We start from the raw sequence: 13,761 nt of genomic DNA on the forward strand, positions 1-13,761 counted from the left end.
ACGGCTTGACGTAAAGCAAGTCAAATTTGTAGCTTTCTCGTGTCTCATTAGAACTACATAAACGCGACCCGATCTGGCAATCTTTCATAGCGTGGTTATAGCAGATATAGGGCCCTGTGATTTCCGCGATAACGAAATCACGGACGGAATCGCGGAATTGGCCAATTAACGCGGAATTTCGTTGATTTTACATATTTGGTTTAAAATTCTGTTTTTGTGTGGGAGATGAACGCATGTCTGGTGAAAATGCAGACCGGGGGAAGCAAATCTGGGCGACACAAACCCGTCAACCCGTCATTTCAGCTCCAATGACGAAATCAAATCAATGAAAGCATGGCGAAGGAAGCGGCTCTCCACGGCTCTGCTTTCGTCGGCTAAAAGTTAAGAAACTCGACGCTATAAGCCGTCAGTTTGCAGTTCGCACGTGATTTATGCAGTGTTTCCCACACATTGACTAATTCGCCGCCACGTACTGCATTTCGGTTTTTTTAACACTATTTAAAACACACAGCGTATTCCTTCAGTTGTATTTTCCCGCTCTCCCTCCATTTCTCATTCACGCGTCTGTATTTGTCCTGAAACGGCTCCTGAGTAAACGTCATTCCTAATTTATTTGTATTTTTTAATACATTTTAATCATTATCTTAAAAGCATACTATTTTTAAAACTAAAATAACAGTCAAGGGTAAAAAAAAAACTAATTCCCAAAAATTAAAACGGAAAAAATAAAACGGAATTTGGGAAAAAATAAAACGGATTTCATAGGGCCCTACAGATATAGGACCGCAATTGCCTTTTACCCTGTTACGACTTAATGAACCACTGAAACGATTTTAAAACAATTTTTAGTCCTGGGAAATCTCCTTTATGCTTCTTTTGAGAAAGTAATTGTACATGGTAGGTTGCTAGTTTGATCCCACCATATTTTTTAATTTACAAATGTTTGACAATGAAAAAAAATGGTGACTGGGAAGCTCCAAAAATGACCCCCAAAAAAAGTAGTCCACATGTCTTGTATACTATATCCTTATTGTATGACAAATTATATGGAATAAAGTGCAAAAGTAATATGAACTACTTTTACTTTGATTTTTTTTTAAATTTGGGTAACAAGTTAAAAGAGTAATCAATAGTCAAAACATGTTTGCCACGCAATCGGGAAATTATCATAATCACACCACAAAATTGAGGATTTTTTTGGACAAAGTCGGTTGCGAGAAGACTCGAATCAGGCTACACTCGCCAGATCTTTGGGCGTTGTGTCTTCAAGTGTGTGGCCAGGCTTAGTAACAGCAGTGAGCACACCTGTCTGTCTTTAGCAAACAGCAAAAACACAAATCTGTTGACTGGAACAGAGACAATGCAGAGACTAATCTCTAGTTTAACACAGGAGTTAAAAGTCACGACCTGGGATTTGTCCTTCGCAGATAATAACTGTGGACAGACTGCAGCTGCATTGCTGTAGGCAGCCATTAAGACACATCTGGCTCATGCTTGGACACTAACTACTCTCAGCCTTGATAAAGAACCCAGAGGTTTTGCCTAACCAAACAGACATTTATCGCCAAACTCAACGAAAGAAATTCTGGGAAACGTACGTCTCATGGAGTTTTTGTCAAAATCAACTGCGATTTTCCATTCACTCAATCGTGGTAAAACTTTACACCAGTTTTCTGAAATTCCAGAGATTCACACCCTCAAGCCATTTGTGGGTCTATAAATGCCTGGGAAGCAAACAATGAAAATGCTAGAATGAGTGGGCACACGTGACCTAGATGAATGTAAAAACTAATCACCTTCTTTGGTTGTTCCATCAATCGTCATCTGAGGTCCAACACCTGATGGGAATTCGGCTGCCACAGAGACACGGTATGTCGTAACTGGGGAAAGTTGCTGCAGAACGATGGTGGTCTCAGGGCCAACTGTTGCAGTTTCTAGCACCCCACTATCCCCTTGGACTGGAACATACGTGAGTCTATACCGCACTACTGGACCGGGAGCCTTCCCCCAGGAGACACGGAAACTGCTCGTGGTCTCCTCGGACACTCTCAGGTCGTTCACGGTTCCTTGTTCTGCACAAATCGGTACATAGAAGTCACAAAAAGGTGACTAAAAAACAAATCATGAAGTACAATGGGCAGGATATTCTTTAACCCTTGTGCATCAATTAAAAAAAGTTACACATAGCAGGTAAAAAGAGGACAAAAATGTCCATGTTAAAAAACTGTCATTAAAATGTGACGTTTCGGAGCACAGACTTAAGTTTGGTATCATTTTAAAGAAGACCATTTGCAGATTATTGCTGAAGTAAAAAAATAATAATAATTAAATCCAAAAAAAAGTTATATAGGTAGACGTTTATGAAAATTATTTATAAAATATATTTTATATATTTAAAATATATCTCAAAACTGCAATAAATTCAAAGCCATAAATCTAAATAGGTTGTGTTCCAAATTTGAGGATGATATCTCAAAAAATGAGCTTTCGGTAACAGTTTGTTTGGGCGTAGTAACATATTTTCCCCTTATTGGGTGCCAGCAAAACCCCACTGGAGCTCACAGTGATTGGATTTGTTATTTGCAGTTTTTCTCTTTCGGTATTACAAACACACACATGCGCACACACACATATTTTTTTATAATACATACTAACCATACTCTGACATCCATACCAACACAGCCACACAAATATTGTTGCATAATTTTTTCAGTTGGCTCTATAATATGCCGAACCAGAAAACAGGAATAAAGCGATATTTGTTTTATAGGCCAAACTAAAAAAAAAAAAAATTACACCAACTGATAAAAAAAATAGTAAAAAATAAAATTTTGAAGCCTTGCCATCAGAATGAAAGCCTCTTAACAAAGATTGCATAATTTTATAGTTAACTGAACCGGGGATTAAAAATGGCAGTTTTAATGCGTTTCAATGGGGACATTTTTGTCCAAAAGGTGCTGAGAGGGAGTATTTTTTGTACCTAATGCAAAAAATATTCTTTTAAGAAAATGACGGTGAAATTGTAAAATTCCAATAAAAATACACACCTGTGCCAAGTTTTTTGCAGTTAGCTTTAACACAGGCAAAGTGATCAAAAAAACAAAACTGAAAAAGACAAAAATGTCCATAAGGATGCACAAGGGTTAAGAAACCTTTGTGTTGCACAAAAGATCATAAAGAACAACATTCCTTTAAAAGTAATTAGCTAACAGTCACTAACCTTCTAGTGTGGTCTCAAAGTCTGATAGAGGAAAGCTTTCTCCCTTCTGGTACTGGGCGTAAACCTTGACTTCATACTTTGTGACTGGAGTAAGGTGATGTAAGACGGCCGTAGGAGTGTCTCCCGGCACAGAGACGGAGACGTAGCCCACATCTGTGTCAGCATCAGGCTTGTATTGCACCAGATATGACTGCACATCCACGGCATCTGTTACCCAAGAAGCTCGGAAACTCCTGGAGGTCACCTCTGAGAAGGTCAGAGATCTCGGTGCAATCAGACCTAGAAGAGAGAGCAGAATTTAAATAGATTTTAGTAGGGATGCACGATATATCGGCCGATATACGTTCATTTTTAATCTTATCGTTATCGGCCTGGTTCGAAAATGTGGCCGATGAATTAAAGCCGATAAATAATGTATTATTCCCTTCAGCTGAGACACTTGTTGAGAACTGTTTATGCTTTTGAATTTCTTGAAATATGATTGAAATCTCTTCAAAAAATCGGTTCAACATGTGCAGCGCAAATCTGTGATATTAGCTATACAACACTATAATGAGAACATCAATATAATTGTGTGCGCTTGGGACATGGATTTAATTGTGAGACTTTTGTTTTTGTAATCAGGCTCTCAAAATTAGATAATAATTTGGATTTAAGTTTATCGGCCGATATATAGGTTATCGGCTTCCAAATATAAAGAAATATCGGCTATCGGCCAAAATTTTCATATCGGTCCATCCCTATATTTTAGTATTTTAAATAAGCTTTTCCCTTTGGTTTCCCATGATAATTGGCCAAAAAAAGGTTGCTTGAAATACAGCACACAACTAATAAGTTTTGGTGCTTGTTTGTTTGTTTCTTCTTGGAGCTTGACAGCTTTGCTTACTATTTGTTTCGTTTGGAGTTGAGCAGCTTGGACATTCAGCTAAATAAGTTATTTTGTGATCCACAGAAAGAAAGAAAGAAAGAAAGAAAGAAAGAAAGAAAGAAAGAAAGAAAGAAAGAAAGAAAGAAAGAAAGAAAGAAAGAAAGAAAGAAAGAAAGAAAGAAAGAAAGAAAGAAAGAAAGAAAGAAAGAAAGGAGCAAGGAAGGAAGGAATGAAGGGAAGGAGGAACAGAGGGAGGAAGAAAGAAAGAAAAGAAAGAAAGAAAGAAAGAAAGAAAGAAAGAAAGAAAGAAAGAAAGAAAGAAAGAAAGAAAGAAAGAAAGAAAGAAAGAAAGAAAGAAAGAAAGAAAGAAAGAAAGAAAGAAAGAAAGAAAGAAAGAAAGTGATTGAATAATATCAGAATTACAATTTTTGTGTCAACTAATCCTTTGAACTTTTGAACAGATTGGTACAAAACCAGAGTTCGAAATACATGATCAGCAAGTCCAGACAGAGAGCTCGACAAATTTACTCCACTTTTTTTGGAAATAGGCTCATTTTACAACTCCCCCAGAGTTAAAAAGTTGAATTTTACCATTTTCGAATCCATTCAGCCGATTTTCTGATATTTAGAAAAATATCAGTAACCAGACAGTTTCTGGTCTCATTGACTTCCATAGTATATATTTTTTCCTACTATGGAGGTCAATAAGACCAGAAATTGTCTGGTTACTGATATTCTTCTAAATATCAGAAAATTGGCTGAATGGATTCGAAAACGGTAAAACTTGAGTTAGAAAATGGAAAAATTTGAAAAAAAAAAGTGAAAAAAAAAAAAATCAAACAATACTTACTTCTCTTCTTGATGTTCAGAAGCTCTTGCTCAATTCTGAGACAGATAGACTGGGTCAGCTCATTGGAAATCCTCTGGAAAGCATCAAAGTCATCAACGGTGTACACGTGGGTCTCCACTGGAGAATTAGCAATGGCCTCCAGCTCAGAGCGGACGGCATCTTTCACGCCCACGGCGAAAATCTCCACATCCGTGTTCCTAAGCTTAGCCGCCGGGTCTTTGAAAGCATCCGAGGACTTCCCATCGGTGATCAGAATCGTAACACGAGGTACATTCGCACGAGCACCTCTGCTTTGAATAAAAATCCTCTCTCTCACGTACGTCATCGCTTTGCCGGTGTTCGTGGAGCCACCGCGGTAGGGGAACGTTCGCACGGCTTTGACCACAGCGCTCAGATCGTGGTGGGTGTTCAGGTAGAACTCAGTGTGTGGGTCTCTGCTGTACTGGACCAAGCTGATTTGAACTTTATCCAGCCCAATGTCAAAGGTGTTGACCAGGACTTCCAAGAAAGCTCGAACTTTAGCGAAGTTTGCAAGACCGATGCTGTAGGAACCGTCGACCAGGAGAACGACGTCGGCTTGTACATCAACACCAAGAGAACATTCTAGAGGTAAAAAGAGCTTGCGGGTCAAACAACTATTTAATCATTGGATTACTGTGGATGGTTAAACAGTCCCACCAGGATTTCACGATTTTTTTTGTGATTTTTGCGATCAAAATGACTGATTTTGTGGTGGTAATTTCCAAAAATTTGTGAAAAAATTTGCTATTTATATATAACATTTACCATAATAGTATTCAGTCCTTCCAGAAAAACGCTGAGTTTTTTTTGTGATTGTTGCTGGCAAAAATTTATTGATTACGTGGCCCGTTTTCTTTAAAAATGCGATGGAAAGAATATGCGGGATATATATGCAATTTTATGGGATGAAATTGCAGGAATTTGCAAAAATTGAGGGAACTTGCAAAAATTGCGGTTTGATGAAAAAGAGAAAAAAGTGATTCCCCCAACATCCTGTTCTCACTAGGCTAATGTAAGAGTCATTTCTTATTACTTCCTTTGATAAGCAAGCATACTACATCATAGAAAGTGCTGGGAACTCATCTTGTTTTATTTCAGACTGTAACGAGTGTAAATAAGGTGTGGCCCCTTTAAGAGCTGCGCGCTCCCTGTTGAACTCTCTGCAGTGTTATGTGTGCGGGTAATTTCTGTTTGATGCAACTTCTTTTATCTTATGTTGTTTATTAAGTAACGATGTGACGGTAGAACGTGTGACAGACAGTTATACGAGTTCGATTTGTGAGATGTCAATCGCCTCCGTGAGGGTCCCGTGAGTCTGTCTGGCGTCGCGTAATTGCGTCACTTCATAACGTTCCCATGGAAACAGGGGGAAATGGCTGCTCTTGTGTGAAGCAAACGCAACATTTTTCAACTTTCTGCTTAGATACATGTGACTTTTTTTTGCAACGAAAATGCGAGGATTATGAAATTATGCAAACCCCGCATATTTTGCACGGAAATCGGCAATTTATGCGGCGAAAGTGCGGCGTATTTGAAAAAATGCGGCCCCCGCATAAATATGCGTAAACCTTGCATTGAATTCAGCGATCGCATAATCGCGTTTTTCTGGAGGGACTGGTTAAAGAGTGTGGACCTTTCCTCACCTAGAGACACTTTTAAAGGCTGGGTTTTCTCCATCGCCATAACTGGCTCGCTAGGTGTCAGGCCTTTGAGTGCAAACAAGCTGATTTCGTACTCTGTATCAGGGGACAAATCTCTCACATTCACAGAGGTCTGAGTTGGCCCAACGTACAGCTCTTGGCGTTTGCTCCCAGCCAACATGGGAACCATCTGCACCTTGTAGCCAGTCACTTCCCCTATAGATTCATCCCACGTCACCCGCATCGACTTGGATGCAACCTCTGTGACTTGCAAGTTTGAAGCTGGTTCAACAACTGCAAAGAAACAAAAAGAGGAAAACGGGGTCATGTTTAATGCTCGGGGTTGTGTTTAATAAACCTGCTGAAGCAGATTTACAATTGTTATTGTTTGTTTACCTTCCTCGCCGCTAGCCAGCGAGTTGAGCTGGTCGTCCACACTGGCGCACACCTGCGTGATTAGGGATTTCTCCACAGCTTTGATCATATCGAAGTTCGGCACAGTGTACACGTGTGTTCTGTAGGGCGTTGAAGACATTTGCTTCAACTCTTCCTCGTCTGCTTCTTTGATCCCTGAATAAAAAAATAATAAATTATAGCATTATTTCGCAGGATTTCTTCTGTGTGGATGGATTTCTTGAAAGCTGCCAAGTTCTGTGAAGAAGAAATCCAGACAGCGGTGATGAATGACCACATACCCAAAGTGAAGATTTCAACTCCAGCATTCTTCAACCTCTTGGCGTAACCCTCCACAGGGTCCTGAGATTTCCCATCTGTGATAACAACGGCTACTCTGGGGAATCCCTTACGAGCGCCGGCGGTCTCTGTGAACATGTTTTTCAGCAGGTGGTCCAGGGCTTCGCCTGCACACACACACAAAAAAACAATCACAGACTTGAAATTCACGTTGTAGCTAGCTTTGTTTTTCAGCAGTAATATCATCTGTAGGAATTCATTTGGTACCTGTCATGGTGTTGCCACCCTTGTACGGCAGATTGTTAATGGCTCTGAGGAGCTCGCCCTGTTTGAAGTACTGGTTAAGGTTGAACTCGGTTCTGGTGTCCGTGCTGTACTGAACCACACCCACTCTTGTCTTGTCCTCTCCGAGGTCAAACGCGCCTGCCATGGCTGCTATGAAACTGCGGATGAATTTAAAATTTTCCCGCCCGACACTCCAAGAACCGTCCACCAGGAAGACCAGGTCAGCAATGGCACTTGCTGAGCATTCTGGGAAAAAGAGTGAGAGGTCAATGAGTCAGAAGCTTGTTTGACTTCAGATTAGAAAAGGATGTAAAGCTTCTGAAATATAACCCAGTCAAGAGGTTTGGCAAACACATTTGGCACGTAGCCCTCAATCGGGACATTGGGTCTATACGACCCCAATCGACGTTTACTTAATAAAAAAAGGTTTCCCTTCATCTCAGTAAGATTTTGTGACTTTTCATACATTATCTATCTATACACACACACACACACACACACAAAAACTGGGCTTGATTCAGTTGTTCTGAAGGTATGTAAAAAAAAAAAAAAAAAAAAAAAAGTTTACACTTCTGGTCTTCAGGGTCAATATGGCCCCACGTTAAAATGAATGGGAAATGTGAAAAAAAGCTACATATATATTTCCAAACAAATACAGCATAAATCTGAAAAATTTTACACAGCAATGAAGAGCATAAATGCAATGTATCATAAAAAAAAATAATATTTCATATGCAAGCTAATGGTGTAGTTGAGGAATTGTGTGGTATATATGGATACAAAAGTATTTTATATCTCCAAAAACACAGCATTAATGAATAGATGAGAAGTAAACAAAAAAATATATATGTTATTTTTATGATTAAAAATGTATATTTTTTGTGCAATTACTCAAACAATTGTTGGGGTAACCACGAAGCCCAGAAGTGTAAACAGGAGACGAAGACCATTTGAAGACCCATTTAAGAAAAAGACCAAATCTTTTCGTATTATATTTACATTTTAGATAGACGCTGCTACAAAATAAACCCTTTTACAAATGCAACTTTAGAGATTGATGTTTATCAATCCTTGGTTCAAATAATATGGAATTAATAGAATATTTATGTTGATGAATTAGTTTAAGTATGTCTAACACAAATGAACGGATTTATAGTTGCTTATTTATAGACTTAATTCTTACAATCCAGTTTCCTCCATTGTGACATTTTTCAAAAAGATTTCTCTTTTGTTGACATAATTTTTGAGCTTTGACGATAATTACATTAACAGTTTTACTTCATTTCTACATAAATTTGCCATTAAAAAGATCTTTCTCCATCATTTAACGATAAATGAGAGTACCGAACATGACTGTAGATTTGCATGTCTCAAATGTTGTGTTAGTGTTAGTTGATCCTGTATGCTTTCTGTAAGTCTATCAAAATATAGAAAATGTACATGTACAAATGCAAAGGGGATCCCCTTTATAACAGCACCACATTTATCTATTATGCAATACACACCGGTTACAACTCATTCCCCATTGACACATGGGTTGGGTATGTCTCTATACGAAATGCTATTAGGCGAGTCATTACTAGTCATTCCCTCTCTGTTGAACTCCATTAATCTTAATCCTCTATAAGGTTTGGAAAAATTCCTCATCTTTCAATCATATTTGCCCTCTATCCCGATTTGTGGAATTTGCTGCCCTTGAAGGGATTGTGTCAGCTACATCTTTGGTGGGATGTTGGCAGATGCGTAAAAAAAACAGGATTTTGTTGACATATCATAGCTTGCCTTTCTTTATTACCGTAATTAGATTTAAAAAAAATCACTTGCGCCTGCAGATGGGAAGCACTGGAGCATTGAAACTGGTTCAGGGGGAGTTGGATTTTCCACTTCTGCTTAATGTAGGAAAGGAAAAGTAAAGCTGTTCACCTTCATCTGGAGGATGAGGCCACAGCGCTCTTGTAAAGAGAGAGGCTGTAATGCTTTCCACTTTCTGCACCGCGAGAGGTTCAGGTTTTTATTTCAAACAAGGCGAAAGGGGCCACTTACGAACTCTCACCCAAAAGCCATGCTGGAAACGTTGGCTCGAATTTATCATGTCTGGAAAAGTTAATGCTGACTAACAAGCTAAATTGTTATCAGGGATCATAAATTGGGAAAGAAAGAAAGGCATACACACATTTGCGTACTGACTAGTATGGAAACTCCCAATAAAATGTAGAGGCCACAGAAGCAATGGAAAGAGCCTGGAGGTGTGTACTTACTGACTGAATCTGAGACCTGAGGTTTCCTGGTACCTCCTCCAATACTGCTTGATTGGACTAAAACAGAAAACAATACATCAAGAAAAATTAAGGTAAACGTATTCCTTCCATTAAAAGGGTTCCCACACCCAATGTCCATGCTTTCTCCACTCGGTTTTATAAAGATTGAAATCACAAAAAGCCATTTCTAGTCAATTAAATATCTTATAGTTGAACATAACAACAATTTTAGAGTGTAAAGACATTTTTTTTTCTCTCCAAATAACAACTTCCAGGCTTCCATGACCATGGGACATGATATATACTGTTTAAAAAAATAAAGAGAACACTCAAACAACACAATATTACGATTAATTCATTCAGATCTATGATGTGTTATTTTACTGTTTCCTTTATTTTTTTTAAGCAGTGTATTTAAAGAATAAGATGCCCTGCCACTTACTTGTAATCTGACCAGAGATTGGTATACTCTCCTCGGACCCAAAATACGAAGTTATCGTAACAACATAATCCACATCGGGGGTCAAATCTCTGATGGAGGTTTTGGTTGAGGTTGGAGGAAGTGTGAATTCCTTAACAGGCTCTTCTACAAGCAGAAGGGAACATTTGCATCTTCAATGTTTAAATGTCATATTATGATATATATTCTACATGAAGATAATACCTAGCCAACCTTCATTTATAAGTAGATAAATCTAGTCTACACACACAGAACCTAGATTAGGGAAACATTAATGACTTCCCAAGACATGCGATGAGTAACGGTCCATGTTTAAATCATTTTTTGAAGGGCACGCCAGAACGCATTTCCCGATATTTGCCTGTGGCAGTGAGTTTAAAGGTTACTTGACATTAACCAGATGCTTTCTTATCTCAAGCGACATAAGGTACGCTTACTACGGTTCCCCAAGAGTAACCTTAGGTTAAGTGCTTCTCTTATCATGGGCTCAACAAACAACCCTTGCAGGTCTGAATAACACTCAGCTGACATGAGTTTTCTTTCATACTACACATTTTCTGGTATGGAGTGCCAATTTAGTAAGAATCCAGTCAATTGGCAATTTATAAAAACATGTCACTTGACATACAACCTAGATACCAACCTGTATCCGATGTGACTTGTACTCTGAAGCCATCGGTCCTTGACAGCGGTTGCTTCCATATCATTTGCACTGTGTTTTCATTTAAAATCTTAAACCTCAAGTCTGATGGAGGCATTACTGTGGAAAGAGGAGGTGAATCAAGTTATTTCCAAGATACCAGTCCAAAAGCTGTATTTATGAGAAGAGCATACAGGTTTATGGACGAAATCCCAACAGTGAAGTTCAATGTTGGGCAAGGACTCAAGGCAACATGAAACAAACGTGGACGGCGGCCATTTTGGGTAAAAATGACATCTGTTTGAGCTGTCTGACCGTAGGGCCATTGACTACTCAAGCATAGACACGTAAAGCGCGTTCCACAAAGACCTCGACAGAACATTACATCGGGCCATAACTTGTGACGTGCATGCAGTCAATGAAGAGCTGTGTTGAACTGTTTCAATAGTTGACGTCACAGAGAGACAAGAACGGACTTGGAAGTTGACAACAACGGGTAACTGCATTGATGCGATCACTTTCCATTGCAAACCGCTTAAAAGGGTGCACAATGACAACCTTTAATGAGAAAATACAGGATAGTGACAAACAAGTGACGAAAATATATAAACGAAAAGAGGTTACGTGACATTGCACCAGTCTAGATGAACTAGAAGACTCATGCACTTGTACATGAAAAGTTGTCTGCAACAACTTGTGGGACTAAAAAGGACTTCATGTACAAGACGCACATGTAGAGGACTTAGTTTGAAATATTTTAAAGTGATATTCTTATGGTATTTTGTGTTGTATTGTGTTTGTGTGGAACATTGAGTTTGTGTGTGTGCATCTCAGAATATCACAATAAAATATTTGTGTGAAGCCGCGGCTCTGGTCAAATTTTGACCAGGGCTTAGGCTTGACCGGGAACAGGTTCGCCAAAATCAAGATTTACCAACCTGGCTGACCAGATGTCACAATCGGTTCCATTTCTGACTCCAAAAGGGTCCAACACAACCGCTAACTCACACTTTTTGGGTCCATCCGACCCAAACCAGTTTTGGTGCAACCAAAGATCATTTAACAACATTTATTTTGCTATGCTGAGCATCTAGCCATTTCATATAAGAAAGTAATAACGTTGGTTAAGGTATTTGTTTGTATTTTGTTTGAACTAAGAATCGTCTTATTTTACATATACAGCATTGAGAAGTAACACACTTCTTGCCCTCTCTTTCCTAAGGAAAAAAAGCTCATATTTCGTCTTTTTTGTTCTCTAAGAGTGTGGAAAGTGGGGAAGGGAAACTTGGCCTCCACATGTTTTTTTTTTTGTACAATAAAAACTGTAAAATGTTCCACTATACTTTCCACTGAACTCTGGCAATGCACGCTTTAACACCCTGTCGTTTATTCAATGATTTGATATGGTTAAGGCACAGTTTTAATACATCTAAGACTGTTCAAACCTACAAAGAGCTCGGTTACTGAAAGATATACTGTAAATACTAAAATAAACGAAAAAGTGTTTTACTGGAGAAATAAAATGTCTGTCTGGCATCCAGCAAATTATCATGGGTCTTGCATATGGAAAATATTTAAAACCAAGTCATATTCAATACTAAACATTTGCTGGATTGGCCTTACATGTACTATCCTATAATTTGCAATTGAAATATATTACACTTCTTGATATACTCTTGAAGAAGTTGCTGAAAAACACAGTTAGATCAAATGAAATATCCTGTCCTGTCATGCATTTATTTCAACTACACGCAAATTGTTTAAAACAAATCTTATAGGAGGGTTAAACTCCTCGACCTAGTGTCTAAAAAGCGACACAACACTCTAAAAAATGCTAGGTTGTTTTCACCCAATTTTGGGTCACGTATGGACAAACCCATTACATTTTTAACCCAATGTTTGAGTTTGTCCATATTTGACCCAAAATTGGGTTTGGTGAAAACAACCCAGCATTTTTTTTAGAGTGAACACTTAGAAATGCACGTCTACATTATAAGAAACTATGTTTCTTATCTATTTTTGGAGAATAAATGTAAATTGAAAAATAATAAACACACTTAAATAGAGACAAACGTTATAGTAGTTATTATTTATATATGAAGAGTTCAGATGCAAAAGCCTCTAAATGCCATTTGAAATTTTCTTCTTTAATGATGATTTTTATCAAACTTGTATATTTAAATACAGTAATTTCACTTAAATGGCAATGATAATTACCTATTAATTGTTATTTAAGTGAAATTAATGAAATAAAATATACAAGTTTGATAAAAATCATCATTAAAGAAGAAAATTTCAAATGGCATTTAGAGGCTTTTGCATCTGAACTCTTCATATTTTTAAAAACAATAGACTGCACTCTAAAAAATGCTGGGATGTTTGAACCAAAATTTGGGTAAAATATGGACAACCCCAAATGTTGGGGTTAAAAATACATTTTTAACCCAACATTTGGGTTTGTCCATATTTTACCCAAATTTTTAACCCAACATTTGGGTTTGTCCATATTTTACCCAAATTTGGGTTCAAACAACCCAGCATTGTTTAGAGTGTGGACTGCTGGAATAAAGTATTTTTTTTTAATTTAACAGGGTGAATGGGGATAGATTTGTTGGCTGTTTTACCTTGAGCTCTCACTGATCCCAGTACTGTGAGTGTTAAGAGAGCGGCCGCTGCCAAACGCCTGACCGACATCTTCACCCCAGTATCAGCAGAACATCAATCAATCTGAAAAATCAACCATATTACACACATAGGCAGCACATAAATCAATCCAGAAATAAAAAAATAAGAAAGTATCCACTGGACTGCAAGAGATCTCATTCA

General features: G+C 38.1%; 1 protein-coding gene across 5 annotated transcripts in view; it reads right to left on the reverse strand.

Moving 5' to 3' along the window:
* col12a1b (collagen, type XII, alpha 1b) overlaps positions 1 to 13,761 on the reverse strand; it is a 98,688-nt gene that overhangs the window by 83,418 nt on the left and 1,509 nt on the right. For all 5 annotated transcript variants that reach the window (XM_039690220.2, XM_089118913.1, XM_039690219.2 and 2 more), the window contains exons 2-12: positions 13,560 to 13,662; positions 10,939 to 11,055; positions 10,278 to 10,421; positions 9,836 to 9,892; positions 7,560 to 7,823; positions 7,295 to 7,459; positions 6,996 to 7,169; positions 6,603 to 6,893; positions 4,939 to 5,541; positions 3,221 to 3,499; positions 1,797 to 2,072 (exon numbers count right to left, since the gene is read on the reverse strand). In XM_039690220.2, the coding sequence (XP_039546154.2) occupies positions 1,797 to 2,072; positions 3,221 to 3,499; positions 4,939 to 5,541; positions 6,603 to 6,893; positions 6,996 to 7,169; positions 7,295 to 7,459; positions 7,560 to 7,823; positions 9,836 to 9,892; positions 10,278 to 10,421; positions 10,939 to 11,055; positions 13,560 to 13,629 (2,440 nt within the window). In that variant the 5' untranslated portion in view covers positions 13,630 to 13,662. The remainder of the gene's footprint in view (positions 1 to 1,796; positions 2,073 to 3,220; positions 3,500 to 4,938; positions 5,542 to 6,602; positions 6,894 to 6,995; positions 7,170 to 7,294; positions 7,460 to 7,559; positions 7,824 to 9,835; positions 9,893 to 10,277; positions 10,422 to 10,938; positions 11,056 to 13,559; positions 13,663 to 13,761) is intronic.

The sequence above is a fragment of the Pimephales promelas genome, chromosome 13 (genome assembly GCF_988280905.1).
Source record: "Pimephales promelas chromosome 13, fPimPro1.hap1.1, whole genome shotgun sequence".
Lineage (NCBI taxonomy): Eukaryota > Metazoa > Chordata > Actinopteri > Cypriniformes > Leuciscidae > Pimephales > Pimephales promelas.